Genomic DNA, 14975 nt, shown 5'->3' with positions numbered 1-14975 from the left:
TAGATGATGGGGCCATAATCATGTCACATTTAATTAGCGTATATGTTGATGTATGCCATGATATGCTATGAATGTATGTGATGCATGTGTAACTATCATAATTAGGACCTTTTCATATGCCTACCAAATTTTGGTACTCACTACTACCTCGATCATTTGTAGTCAGGTTTTGCCAAAGCAAAGTGACTCGTTTTATCTTAGTAGAGTGCGACAAGACAATTGTGATGTCTGATTATTAGACTTTGGATGAACTTAATTAAGTTACCTCAATTGGATTGAGAACTTAGAGGCATATCCCATACGATGTAATTCAATTATACTAGTCTTGGGCGATTAGCTAAAGCTAACTCAAGATGTGTTATAATATGGATTTCATAAGATGGGCAAGTGAACAAATAGTCGTGTTCACCAGATAAGTCAAGAGTTACATAGAATGTAATTGGTGCACGTTGCTTACCTAAATTATACTAAATCTTAGGCGATTAGCCAAAGTTAACTCAAGATGAGATATAATATGGATCTTGTCCCACATGAATGTCATCGCGATTGGTTTTGGAGCTAGTAGTGTGGGTAAAATCATATCCATAACTTGCTCCTATCAAAGCTTTCAAATTTAGTAGGAGAATTATTTAATTAAAGTCCTAATTAAATGATCTAAATATGATATTTATTTCTGCATTTTATTGTTGTAGATCACCATGTCGTCTAGTACGTCAAATACACTTTCTCTGCGATCTGTCTTTGATAAGGACAAGCTGAGCTAATTTCCTAGACTGGTATAGGAACTTGAGAATAGTTCTTAAACAAGAGAGAAAATTATATGTCCTAGAGTAGCCCATTCCCGAACCACCCCCACTACTGCCACTAGAGATGATAAGGATGCTTATAAGAAGCATCATGATGATGCATTAGTTGTATCATGCCTTATGCTTGCCACCATGAAGTCTGAGTTTCAGAAGCAATATGAGAATATGGATGATTATGATATAGTTGAACATCTTAGACAACTATATCAAGAACAAGCAAGACATGAGAGATTTGAGATCTCTAAGACTTTATTTCAATGCAAAATACAAGGAAACCCCGTAGCGTCTTATTTGCTCAAAATGATCAAGTATGTGGAGAATCTATAAAGGTTGAGATTTTCACTAGGCCAAGAATTGACCATTGACCTTATTTTGTAGTCATTGCCTAAGAGCTATAGTCAATTTATTATGAATTATACATGAATGAAATTGAAAAACCATTACTTGAGATGTTGAGCATGTTGAGAATTGCTGAACTCAATCTTAAGATGGTAAAGCCAAGTACCATTTTGATGGTGCCAAAGGGCAAAGACAAATGGAAGCCCAAAGGTAAGGGTAAGACCCAAGCCAAAGGCAAGGGCAAGATTTATGCATTGAAACCCAAAGGTGAGGTTGTTAAGGAAGGAACCTGCTTCCATTGTAGTGAGATCGGACACTGGAAGAGGAACTGCAAGTTGTACCTAGAGGAATTGAAAAGGAAAAGAAGTGAGACTTCTGCCTCAGTTATATATGTTATAGAAGTCAATGTATCTATTTCTTTTTCATGAGTATTAAATATCGAGTGTGCATCTCACATTTGTACTAATGTGCAGGGGCTGAGAAATAGTAGAATATTGACAAAGGGCGAAGTGGACCTATGACTAGGCAATGACGCAAAATTTGCTGCTATAGCAGTAGAACATATTCCTTATTTTTGCCCACTGGGTTTATTTTAGAACTTGAAGAGAGTTGTTATGTGCATGCCTTGACTAAGAACATCTCTATTTCTTGTTTGGACAAGAAAGATTTTTCATTTGTAATAAAAGATAAATGTGTTGGAACCTCAAGGTTGTTTTGATGTGATCAACAAATTAAGTTAGGTCCTGTAGTATTTTAACCTTGTATCTAAGTGTGCAGGAGCTTAGGAGCACAAGGAGTCGAGCAAAAGACGTAGCTAGCGAGAAGGACCACACGGGAGAGAGTCGACGAACTCGGTGCGTCTGAGGTATGGGGTGCTACGGAAGAGTACGCGGGCGGACGAGAAGGAAGCGCATGACGTTTCCGAGGGACGAGAAGCCGGAGCGGAAGGTTGCTCGAGATGACCGAAATTGGGTTCGGGTGAGCCTTATCTCGGTTAGCAATCATCCAAGCGAGCGGAGCCGGAGCGGAAGACCCAGACCGAGGTGAGTAGCACCGGAGCAGAGGGCCCGAACCAGAAAAAGTATGTTGACTTTCTTGGTCCGAGCGCCCGGAACCATTCCAGGCGCCCGGACTTGGAGTTTATCAAGATCGCGGTCAAACACGATCTATGCGAGAAGGGATAAAGTTTTATCCCTCTCAGGCGCTTGGAACCCTTCCAGGCGCCGCGACCAAGGTTATAAATATAACCTTGGTCCAAGAAGCTCAATCAACTCAAGCAATTAGCATTTCCAACACTTGTACGCTTTCTTTAGAGTTTAGCTTTTATTTTTCTGTGCGTCATTGCTGTAAGAGGCTTCTCCGCCTGAAGGAGATACTAGTGCGACACATTCCTTGGATTAACAACCTCCCCGGTTGTAACTAAGTTAAATCCGGTGCCTGTTCTTTTTGTTATTTTCTGTTTATTTATTTTATGCAAGTGATATTCTGAGAGTTCGAGAAGGGTAGTTTTCTTCTACTTTTGCAAAGCTATCCAACCTCCCCTTCTAGCCCGCCAACGCGGTCCAACAAGTGGTATCAGACCCAGGACGTTTCAGGAGGACTAACCGCCGAACGAAGCACCGAATCAATGGCCGGACCAAGCATCTACCCGTCGAAATTCGAAGGGGAATTCTCTAGCTGGAAAAAGCAAATGCAGGTATTTTTTAAAATCGATTTTGATTTATTATTAATAATGGAGTTCGGTTTTACAACACCAGAAGGTAAAGAAAAGTACCAATAGACGAAAAAGGAGCAGACCGACTACGTGGCAAATGGCAAGGCAGAATTCCATCTGCTGAGCGTTCTTCCGCCACAAGAAGTCAATCGGGTTAACAACTACGACTCAGCAAAGGAACTGTGGGAAAAGTTCCTTGAGCTGCACGAAGGAACGTCTGAAGCCAAGCTCGTAAGACGGGATTTACTTCGCAACCAGCTCACCAACCTGCGACTTGAAGAAAACGAAGCAGTCACACATCTGCACTCGAAGATTAAAGAAATCATCACCGGACTTTCGAATCTTGGAGAAAAGGTAAATAATCGAGATTTGCTAAGGTACGCACTCAATTCATTTCCTAGAAATTCAAAAAGGGCATCACTAGTAGATGCCTTTTATATTTCGAAAGACTTAGAAAAAATTACATTAGAAGAATTATTTTCCACATTTGAAGTGCATGAATCAAGATGTGCAGGTACGAAGGAGCCCAAGCAAAATATCGCCCTCAAAGTATCGAGAGACGAACTTGAGTCAGAGTCTTCCCTCGACGACAAGGAAATGATTATGACGGTAAGACGCTTTAAGAAATTATGTAATTTTAGAAAAACTAACAATCCACAGGGTAGAAAGAAAAGGACGATCCGCTGCTACCACTGCAAAGAAGGACAACTACCCCAAGCTAAAGAACAAAGACAAAGACAAAGGCAAGAAGTTTGTCCAAACAAACAAGCGCAAGGTCTTAAAGGCGACGTGGGATGATACGTCGACCGAATTGGAAGTCGAGGCCTTCTCCGGACTTGCATTAATGGCAAGTCATCAAGACGAGGACTACGATTCAAGCTCGTCCGAAATGAGCATCGAGAGCATCGATGAAGGGGGAGCTATTTCGGAAGAAAGCAGCAGTTCAGGAGGAGACACGTATAATGAGATCGACAAGGTAAGTCAGGTGCGATCTCTTCGTCCCGATAATTTCTTTAAGTTTGTTAAATTGTTAACTAAAGACTGCTGCAAGTTAGAAAAGGAAACTAAAAATTTAAAAATAATTCTAGCTAAGTCTTGCCCATTAGAAGAGTTAGACAAATTAAAGTTAGAAAATGAAAATTTGAAAAGACAAATAGATTCTTTAAAAATCATGCATGTTCCCATAATACAAATTTTAGAAAATACAACAATTTAAATTGGTATTTTAGATATCACCAGGGACAAATTAGAAATATCTCAAAAAGGTATGCCCTTAAGAAATTTTTAGTTAATCCAGTAGGCTGGAACCTATATTGGGTTCAAAAGTCTTGTTTAAATTGAACTATTAATTAGATTTAGCGCTTTCAGCGAGAAAATTAAACAGTTAATTTCTTTATGAGGCTTTGTCTAAGAAAGTGGTTGTTGCTCCAATAACCAAGAAGGCCTAGTGCCTCGCCACTGCCTGAAAGCCAAAATATTGAAATGAAATGTTTAATTAACTTTCTGATAAAACATTAAAGTTAAAATTAAATAATGCTTTAGAAAGTCTTTCAAATAATTTTTTTGAAATTAAAAAAAATTATTTTTTTTAATTAGAAAAATTTTCTTGCTTAAGTTTTCTGCTTAGAAAATTTTCAAAAATTATTTTGATTGCAAAAACTTAGAAATTTTTCAAAATATTTTTTCATGTAAAATTGTCTAACTTAGAATTTTTTTCTAACTTAGAAATGTTTTCTAAAAATCATTGAAATAATTTTCAAAATTTTCTAAGTTTTAACCCTTAGATTTTTTTTGAACCCTATTTTTTTTGTGATCAAAGGGGGAGAAGGAAAAGTATAAGTCTAGGGGGAGGTAGACCAATTTTTTTATTTTTTACAATTTTTCTATCTTTTTGCACTTTATTGCAATATTAGATATTTTATTTTTATGTCTATTTACCCTATCTTAACTTGGGTTGCTCACATCAAAAAGAGGGAGATTGTTGGAACCCCAAGGTTGTTTTGATGTGATCAACAAGTTAAGTTAGGTCCTGTGGTGTTTTAATCTTGTGTCTAAATGTGCAGGAGCTTAGGAGCACAAGGAGTCGAGCAAAAAACGTAGCTAGCGAGAAGGACCACACGGGAGAGAGTCGACGGGCTCGGTGCGTCTGAGTTATGGGGTGCTACGGAAGAGTACGCGGGCGGACGAGAAGGAAGCGCACGACGTTTCCGAGAGACGAGAAGCCGGAACGAAAGGTTGCTCGAGAAAGTCGAAATTGGGTTCGGGTGAGCCTTATTTCGGTTGGCTGAAATCACCCAAGCGAGCGTAGCTGGAGCGGAAGACCCTGATCGAGGCGAACAACACCGGAGTAGAGGGCTCGGACTAGAAAAAGTCAACTCTGTTGACTTTCTTGGTTCGGGCGCCCGAACCTGGAGTTTATCAAGATCGCGGTCAAACGCGATCTATACGAGAAGAGATAAAGTTTTATCCCCTCCCGGGCGCCTGGAACCCTTCCAAGCGCCCCGACTAAGGCTATAAATATAGTCTTGGTCCAAGAAACTCAATCAACTCAAGCAATTAGCATTTCCAACACTTGTATGCTTTCTTTAGAGTTTAGCTTCTATTTTTCTGTACGTCATTGCTGTAAAAGGCTTCTCCGCCTGAAGGAGATACTAGTGCGACACATTCCTTGAATTAACAACCTCCTCGATTGTAACCAAGTCAAATCCGGTGCCTCTTCTTTTTGTTATTTTCTGTTTATTTATTTTATGCAAGTGATATTCTGAGAGTTTGAGAGGGGTAGTTTTCTTCTACTTTTGCAGGGCTATCTAACCCCCCTTCTAGCCGGCCAACGCGGTCCAACAAAATGTTGTTCTGTTTATTTCAATGAAATGTTCTATTACAGTGCACATCTTGTGAATGAACTTTATGTTCTAGACTTTGACAACCCAATCTATAACATAAATATCAAATATATCTCTACATTGTCACTTAGGTCACATAAATAAGAGTCGCATACCCCAACTTTATATGAATGGACTTTTGGACTCATGTGAATCATATGAAGTATATGAATCTTGTCTTCAAGGCAAGATGACAAAGACTCCATTTAGTGGATATAGTGAAAGAGCTAATGACTTGTTAGGACTCATAGTATGCGGCCCTTTCAGAATAGCAGCTAGAGAAGACTATCATTACTTTATTACTTTTACTGATGATTTTTGTATGTACGACTATGTGTATTTGATGAGATACAAGTGGGAATCTTTTGAAAAGTTTAAAGAATTCAAGAATGAAGTATAAAACCAACTTGGTAAGCGTATTAAGATGCTTCGATCAGATCGAGGTGGGGAATACCCTAGCCAAGAGTTTCATGACCATCTCGTTCAGTGTGAGATTATATCTCAACTTACTCCACCTGGAACACCACAATGGAATGGTGTATCAGAAAGGAGAAATCATATTTTATTAGATATGATACAATCAATGATGAATCAAACAGATCTTCCTACTTCCTTCTGGGGACATGCTCTAGAGACGATCGCTTTCACACTTAACAGCGTTCCATGTAAAGCCGTTGTAAAGACACCATATACAATATGGACTGGAAGAGTCCCAAGATGTCTTTCATGAGGATTTGGGGATGTGGGGCTTACGTTTGACGACAAGTCTCAGATAAGCTAGGACCCAAATCAGACAAGTGCTATTTTGTAGGATATCCCAAAAAAATAAAGGGATATTACTTTTATAATCCTACACAAGGCAAAGTGTTTGCTGCTAGAGATGATGTCTTTCTAGAGAGGGAGTTTATTTCTAGAAAAACTAGTGGGAGTAAAGTTGATCTTGAAGAAATTCAAGATACACAATCTAGCACCGAAGCCTTGATGGAAATTGAACAGGTACTACAAGATGTTGTGGATCATGATTTTGTTATATTACAAGAAGTTGTGGAGCAACAAACTGTTCAAGTAGCACAAACTCTATGCAGATCTGATAGGACCCGTCGTCAACTTGAGAGAGATTCTTTTCTCTTGTCTGATTATGGTGATGTAGTACTTATTAGTCTCAACGAGCCTACATCTTATCAAGAAGCTATACAGGTTCAGATTCTGAGAAATGCTAGAGGCCATGAGATCCAAAATGGAATTCATGTATACTAACCATGTATGGACTTTGGTTGATCTACTTGAAGGGATCAAACTCATTGGGTCTTTAAAAGAAGACGGACATGGATGGTCATCTGTATACTTATAAAGGATGATTGGTGGCTAAAGGATTCAAGCAAATTCATGGTATAGACTATGATGAAACCTTTTCACTAGTTGCGATGCTTAAGTCTATTCGAATTCTACTTGCTATTATAGCTTACTATGATCATGAGATCTGGCATGGATGCCAAGACTGCATTTCTCAATGGAAATCTACTCGAGGATGTGTACATGACACAACCTAAGGGTTTTGTCGATCCAGAGCATGCTGGAAAGGTATGTAAGTTGCAACGATCCATTTATGGATTAAAGAAAGCTTCTACAAGCTGAAATCTTCGATTTAATGATGCAATCAAAGCGTTTGGTTTCATCAAGAATGAAGATGAACCTTGTGTCTACAAGAGGCTTAGTGGGAGTTTCTCATATTATATGTAGATGACATACTTCTCATTGGAAATGATATCCCTACTCTTTAGTCAGTGAAGACGTGGCTTGGGAATTGTTTCTCAATGAAGGACTTGGGTGAAGTAGCCTATATCTTGGGCATCAAGGTCTATAGAGATTGGTCTAAGAGTTGCTTTGGCTAAGTCAGAGTACATATATTGACAAGGTGCTTAATCATTTTGCCATGCAGAATTCCAAGAAGGGATTCCTAGTGATGTTCATGTGAGTCTTTCGAAGACTCAATGCCCCTCTTCTAAGGAAGAAAAGGACCGCATGAATTAGATTCCTTATGCATCTGCTATAAGGTCTATCATGTACGACATGCTTTGTACTCGCTCAGATGTCTCGTATGCATTAAGCATGAAGAGCAGATACCAGTCAAATTCAGGTGAAGGTCACTGGACAGCTGTTAAGAATATTCTTAAGTACTTGAGAAGAACTCAAGATTATTTCTTGATTGTTGGAGGTGATGAAGAGCTTACTGTAAAGGGTTACACTGATGCTAGCTTCCAAATTGATAAGGATGATTCCAGATCACAGTTAGGATATATATTTTACTTAAATGGTGATGCTGGTATTAAATATTCCGGCGGTTCTATTTCATTCGAGATCATCGATAGAGGAGATGTGAGACTATGCATAATATTGTCCGATGCTAACATTGCGGATCCATTAATCAATACTTTGGCACAGAGAAAACATGATGGTCGCACTAGGTCAATGGATATTAGATATCTCAGATTGACACTAGTAACATAAGGAGATTGTTAGTATTAGTCCTAGTACCAATTATGAGATGATTGATAGGGCATTATTATATCATATTTTATTTTATTAATAAAAGGTAAAGTTGGTTATTATATTTATTTCAGTTCAATGCCGAATGAATATGTATAATAATATCCTAGGGTAGTAGGTTCTAGTCTACAGTATATCAATTGGTTGAATTGACAGTGGGACCCTGTAGATACACATAGACACTACTCTTAGCTATTCCTGGTCAAGCATTAATATGCAAGGATAATATTAATGCATTGAGACTAGCATGTAGGTCAATTAATGACTTAATCCCACAAGTTATGGATATAAGATATCACGTTGACATATGAGTATATATTAAAAAATATGTACTGAATTGACCTGCCATGAGAATGTTTCATGAATCATTATATGAGTGTCATAAACATTCTCATGTGACTATTGGTATGAATATTCCTTAGATCTGAAGTCGCTACGGTTCCCTACATAAGGAGTTGTGTACTTTGGTATCGGCAAATGTCACCTGTAACTAAGGTGGACAATAAAGTCGATCACTGGGTATGCAATGAATTATGCGGAGAGATGTGAGTGATGTAGATGAGATCTATCCCTTCCATATGATGGAAGCGATATCTGTCGGTCCCTTGATTAGTAGGACACAAGAAAGCATGCCCATGTTCAAATGAGACAATATGAAATATTGATCTTATTTGTATGAGTATGCCTACTTAGAGATTAAGAAACAAAAAAATTGATAAGAGGATGACACGGTCTATGCTTCATTGATCAATCTAGATATCAAGAATAGAGGGATTGAGTCATACAAGATAATAGCCATGGAAAGATTAAGTCGGATCTTGACATTCTCATTACTTGGATAACAATGATGCCTTTCTAGATGTCACTCATTGTTTATGTATCTAAAATGTTGATTTAGATACATTGCCAACATTACGAGAGCCTATTGGGTCACACACAAAGAACATGCTATTTTAGAGATGGAATTATTTTAGTTTGACTAAAGTACTATGGACCTTTAGAATAATAGGTTAGTCTAAAGTGTTGGTGTCATCTTTATAGTGATTGACCCTAGTGCTAGTGGGAGATTGTTAGTATTAGCCCTAAGAGCTAATTATGAGATGACTAGACTTATTGGATTAATGTCCTTATTGAGTTAATTGGTTAATCCAATATGCTACAATCCAACCCATTAAAGATGATTAATGGAGATTAATTATGCATTGAAGAGGGAAGATCATTGAGTTAAATTCAATTTGATCCAACTATTGGATTGAGTCCAATTCGAATTAGACTCATGGAGTCAATTTGGATTGATGAGGATCAATGAGTTGGACTCATTGGATGAAGCCGAATTCACCAAGGAAGAGGAAAGATCAAGATTTAATTGGATTAATGGAGAATTATTGCCAATTAAGGCAATTAATGTTAATTAAGACTAATTGGGTGAATGAATACAAAAGGGGGTTTTGTATTCATTTTTGTGGATGACTTGTGTTCTTCCTCCATCTTCTTCCTCCTCTTCATTCTCATGGCCGAATCCTTTCTATGGCCGGACCTCCATGTGTGGCTAGAACCACAGTGGTGGTTCTTCTTCAAATCGTGAGTTCGTGAGATGGATGGAACGTGTTCGTGTGCATACCGTAGAGGCGCGACTACTTGATCGCGCTGAGATCTGCATCCAAAAAAAAGTTGCTGTCGGGATTGCGAAGGGCATGCAGCAAAGGTATAACTCATCAAACTTAGTATATATGGTTTTCCTTTCCATGAATCTTCTGGAGAGGATCTAGTTTATTTTTCCACTGCACTTTCTGCGTGTTTAGCGCGTTAGATCCTTACAGTGTATTCTCATTTCATATACTATGACTAGATTACATTTTTTGGAATATATACATTTACCCAATATCCTTCTGTCTGGGGGTTTCCTGTTGCAAATTCAACCTTGGAACATGATTTTCTCACTATATTACGATTTGAACTGGAGCATTTTAGGATCTTCTATTCCATTGTGAATTAATAAGCAGATATATTGTATGTGTCTTGAATATTGATTTCCAATAATTCAGTCATGTTGCTTGAAAGAAGATTTCAAACCCAGTAAATTATGTTTGGTTTATGAGAGAGTTAAATAAGTTTCAAGTAAACTGGATGACTTTCCTGGAGTCATTTTAATGTAGCACTCATTCTTCACTGAAGGGAATTCTATATCCATGCATTTGTTGATAGGTTACTATGGCTATTTGGTGGTTTAATAGATATCCATGACAGAATTCCAAATGGTTGTCTACAACTGGTTTAAGTTTTAATATTTGACTCTAAACTCAAAAAACTCTACATATTGACTTCATTAGATTGTAAACCACTTTTCTGGATAATGGGTAAGAGTTGAAATTTTGCATATCTTCTGTAGGATCTAAACAGTGATGGTCAACTATCATATTCTGAATTTGCTGAGTTGATCAATGCATTTGGTAATCAAACAGCAGCAAGTAAGGTCAGTAATTCTCCTGTTTGTTTAAATCTTTTTGTTTGTCTCTGTTTACTTCATGATTCCTTTTCACATCAACTTTCTTGACCCTGTAAGTAATTTTCATCACACCAACATCATTCTGATGTTGAGATTCATGGTTACCATTAATTTTTCTTAAATAGACAAAAGATCTCTTTGAGCAAGCAGACAAGAATGGTGATGGCGTAGTTGACTTAGATGAGTTGTCTACACTTTTAGCTGTTCATCAGGAAAGGTATTATCCATGTGCAACTTTGTCGTGATTACATTATTACCAGCTGTGGCTCCAATTGTTAAAGTTAGCTCATTAAGAATGGTTAATCTACTAGTATATCCTGAACTATAGGGTTTAGGATTAACAATTTGATATCTAAACTCAGCAATTTATGCCAATCTGATCCTATTAAATCTAAAATTTAATAGTTTAGTATATCTTAGATTGTGGTTAAGCAATGAGGTGGTTGTCTCAGCTTAATGTTATATTTCTTGTCAATCTAGAAAGATGCCAAATTATATGAAAATCCTTAAAAACCACACTTTATTCTCATTCACATTTAATTTTGACATTAAAAATGGCTTTTATATAACCAATGTGACTTGAAATTTTGCTAGCCTTAACAAGCTGACTGATAAGGTTGCTATCCCATCAATTTAGTTAAATTTATTAGTGAATGACACATTTCTATTTATGCATCAAGTTATGACAATAAATGGTTGAAGATAAAATTTTACAATCCTCTAGTATAGAATTCATTCACGCACCAAATTATGACTATAGATGTTTGTAGATAAAATTATTGAAATCTGACGATATAGGATTTGATTGATTAACCCTGTAATGAACAAGTTGTTACATAACTTTTTTTATGACTTGCTGTTATATGTGTGGTACTGCAGCGAACCGCTGATCGGTAACTGTCCTGTATGTGGTGAGGATCTTGGGAAGTTTGACAACTTGAATGATATGATCCATATGTCTTTATGTTTTGATGAGGGTACTGGGAATCACATTATGACCGGTGGATTTCTAACCGATAAACAAGCATCTTATGGGTAAAAGCTTATTTCTGAGTTTTTTCTTGCATCTGGAAATAATATCTTTGTTTTCTAGTTAGTAAATCCAGATGCCGTGTTGCATTTCAGGTGGCTATTCAAAATTAGTGAGTGGGCCCATGTTTCATCATATGACATTGGACTGCGTTCTGGATCCAGTGCCTCCCATATTCTGGTATCCTGCAATTCTATCTGGATGTCATATTAAATATAGCTAAATTTTTATTATCTGAAAGAACTTAGTATTTGAACTTACCAAATTCTGTATTATAATTTGACAAGCTATATTTGGAGATCCCACAAACTTTTTTTCTACAATTTCATGTTGATATACTTTCCTAATGCTCCAAAGGATGAGGAAACCATATCAAAACACTGACATAACACGAAACAGTTGTATTTGAAAGCAGAAACCATATCAAAACACTGACACGACATGAAACAGTTTGGAAGCCGTTTTGTTCCAGTTAGAGACTAAAACTTTGACTGTCAAGATTTTAAACCTTGCTTTTCATTCCCTAATAAAGTGAACACACTTTACACATCTAATCTTTTTGATATTTGGTGTCTGAATTCTATCCCTTTAATTTTTTTTTGGTATTTTTCTTGCATAACATAGTTCCTAGTGAAAGAAAAATTTGAAAAATTCTGTATTTTTCATCCTTTCAAGTAGTGGTGAAAGCTCATTTTGGCACCATTGTAAATGCTTGGACTTTTCTTGTACCTTTTACTATATTCTTTTTAGCCTACCGACTTTATCGATCATGTTGGTACACTTAAGTGAAATAGTGTTGAGAGTGGAAGAATTGATATTTTGTTGACATTACAATAATCTTACCTTCATATGAGACTCTTTAATGTGCCTTCTTTTGTCTTGATGGTTGAATCCCCTTACAACCTTACCTATTGTCGTTCCTTGTTATTCTATATAATTGTCTTTCTTGACTACTCTCTCACCTTTATAAAGAAAATTGTTTTTTTTTCTCTGAGTCATACAATTGATGTGATTTGAAGGGGAACCTTGGCACAATAGTAAAGTTGCTTTCGTGTGTTTGTGGTCACGAGTTCGAGTCGCGTAAATCGTCTTTTACAATGCAGGGTAAGACTATGTATAATAAACACTTCCTCTCGGGAGCTTCGTGCATTAGACTATCATTTTTTTACATTTGATGTGACTTAACTCTGCCCATGGTAAATAGACTCCATTATGGTTGGTCCTAAGTTTGGATAAAAGAGGAAGGTTGTATTACAATGTTAGCCAACATTAAATAAAGGTAACTGTTATGTATGAATCCATTAAATTATTATGCTACATACTAGGTTGTTCCTTAAAAGGAATGCGTTGCAGGTTTATATCTCCTTGGTAAGGATCACTTTATAACAAAATAATGGAGGTAGTAGATACAATAATTAGATGAATAATTAATATTTTATGCTTATTGGAGACAATGAGTAGGAGAGAAGACAAATATGACACAAAACTTAGGTTTTAAGTACCATATAACACACGAGTAGCAAGATAGGAGAGAGGAATCCAAATTTCGCGTTGAACGGCTGAAGATTGCTTTAATCAATTTCCCACATTTTACCTTCATCAACTTCTATTATGGAATGAGGGGTCGCAAGGATCTCTCTAGGTAAATTTCTTTAACTACAAGGCCAAGGGGCCTAGCTACTGTACGTTAGTTATAAATTTTAAGATGTTCTAGATTTTTTTACAAAATCCAATTAAAACCACCGAACTTTGTTTTTTTCTCTCTCCCATATCGCCTCTCTACATTAGCATTTTTCCCCTTCCAAACTTTTTTTCCTTTCTCGTTTTCTTTTCCTCCTCTAATCCCCTTCCCTTTTTTTTATCTCGGGTTCTTTTTCCTCCCCTAATTCTCTTCTTATTCTTTCTCTAATCCTAATTTTACTCTCAAAATTCTCCGCCTCTCATTGCTGTCGCTACTGTCATCGTCATCGTCGTTGCACGTCGCTATCATCTTACACTATTACTGCAGTGCCATTGTCATTTGTTGCTAGCACCACAGTCATCACTTTGTCAACGCTCCATAGCAAACGACTTTTAATTAAGGTGGAGTTTTTTTATTTGATCTCTTTCGATTAGAGATTTTAATTCTAAAAAAACATAGTGTTAATTTTTCATATATTTATGTTTTTGTTTGCTAGTCAAGTATGTTAAGTGTTTACAGATATTGAGGTCTTCCGTGCATTTGATGTTTAATTTGTTATAAGAAGATGATCAATTTTATTGATTATCATTCAAAAATTTAATCAATTGAATCACATCATTTATTGCATGGATAGACTTATTATATAATTTACACGAACATCTTGTAATAACCATATGTATATGGAAAGAATCGTCTTTAGGATAATAATTAAAATTGGATAGTTATATAACTAGAAAAGTATGTCTTTATAATGGAAACAATTGACTTAGTACCTCTATCAATATGTGTGAAAAATAAGCGATCATTAACTCTCAAGTCAATTCTATCAATTTTGTTTGCTATTTGTTTTTGAATTGTTAAAAAAAGATAATCATTAAATTATATGATTATGTTTCTAAAGTATTATATTGATGATAAATTAGGTAAAATAACAATGTTGAGGTATTTTAAGAGAATGCGAGATGAACCTACTTCAAATAAGACATCTCCTCCACCACCTCCTCCACCTCCACCACCTCCTCCTCCTGATGCTAACTCAAGTAAGTATCCTAGTGATCCTAGGCTAAGAAAGAACTTTCTCGAATATAATGTGAATGAAAGGGAGATTGTTCAACGTTACTATTTACAAAAAGGTCCGTTTTAGCCTAAGAATCATGAATTTCCTTAGCGTGATTGTCCAAAAGAGAAATGAAGATTTCGAGCTATATGGTTTAGTCTTCATCCTAATTGGCTAGAATGCAACATTGCAAAAGAATGCGACCTTCTATCTTTATTGATATTTATTCAAAGAGGATCATGGTTGTCAAAGTGGTGGTGATTCTTTTGTTACTGAGGGATTTAAAAATTAGAGAAAGAAAGAAAAAAATTCTTGAACACATTGGAAAACAGAGCAGCATTCACAATAGGTGTATGATGGCGACTTATAACTTAATGAATCAAAAACAACATATTGAAACTTGTTTGGTTAAT

General features: G+C 36.5%; 1 protein-coding gene across 1 annotated transcript in view; it reads left to right on the top strand.

The window, feature by feature from the left end:
* The window catches only part of LOC122045583 (phosphatidylserine decarboxylase proenzyme 2-like), a 101964-nt gene that overhangs the window by 53230 nt on the left and 33759 nt on the right, over positions 1 to 14975 (top strand). Inside the window, exons 8-11 of the mRNA XM_042605865.1 lie at positions 10678 to 10761; positions 10920 to 11011; positions 11674 to 11829; positions 11920 to 12004. Of these exons, the coding sequence (XP_042461799.1) occupies positions 10678 to 10761; positions 10920 to 11011; positions 11674 to 11829; positions 11920 to 12004 (417 nt within the window). The remainder of the gene's footprint in view (positions 1 to 10677; positions 10762 to 10919; positions 11012 to 11673; positions 11830 to 11919; positions 12005 to 14975) is intronic.

This window comes from Zingiber officinale, chromosome 2B, assembly GCF_018446385.1.
Source record: "Zingiber officinale cultivar Zhangliang chromosome 2B, Zo_v1.1, whole genome shotgun sequence".
NCBI classification, from domain to species: Eukaryota; Viridiplantae; Streptophyta; class Magnoliopsida; order Zingiberales; family Zingiberaceae; genus Zingiber; species Zingiber officinale.
This window is presented reverse-complemented; position numbering and strand designations above follow the sequence as displayed.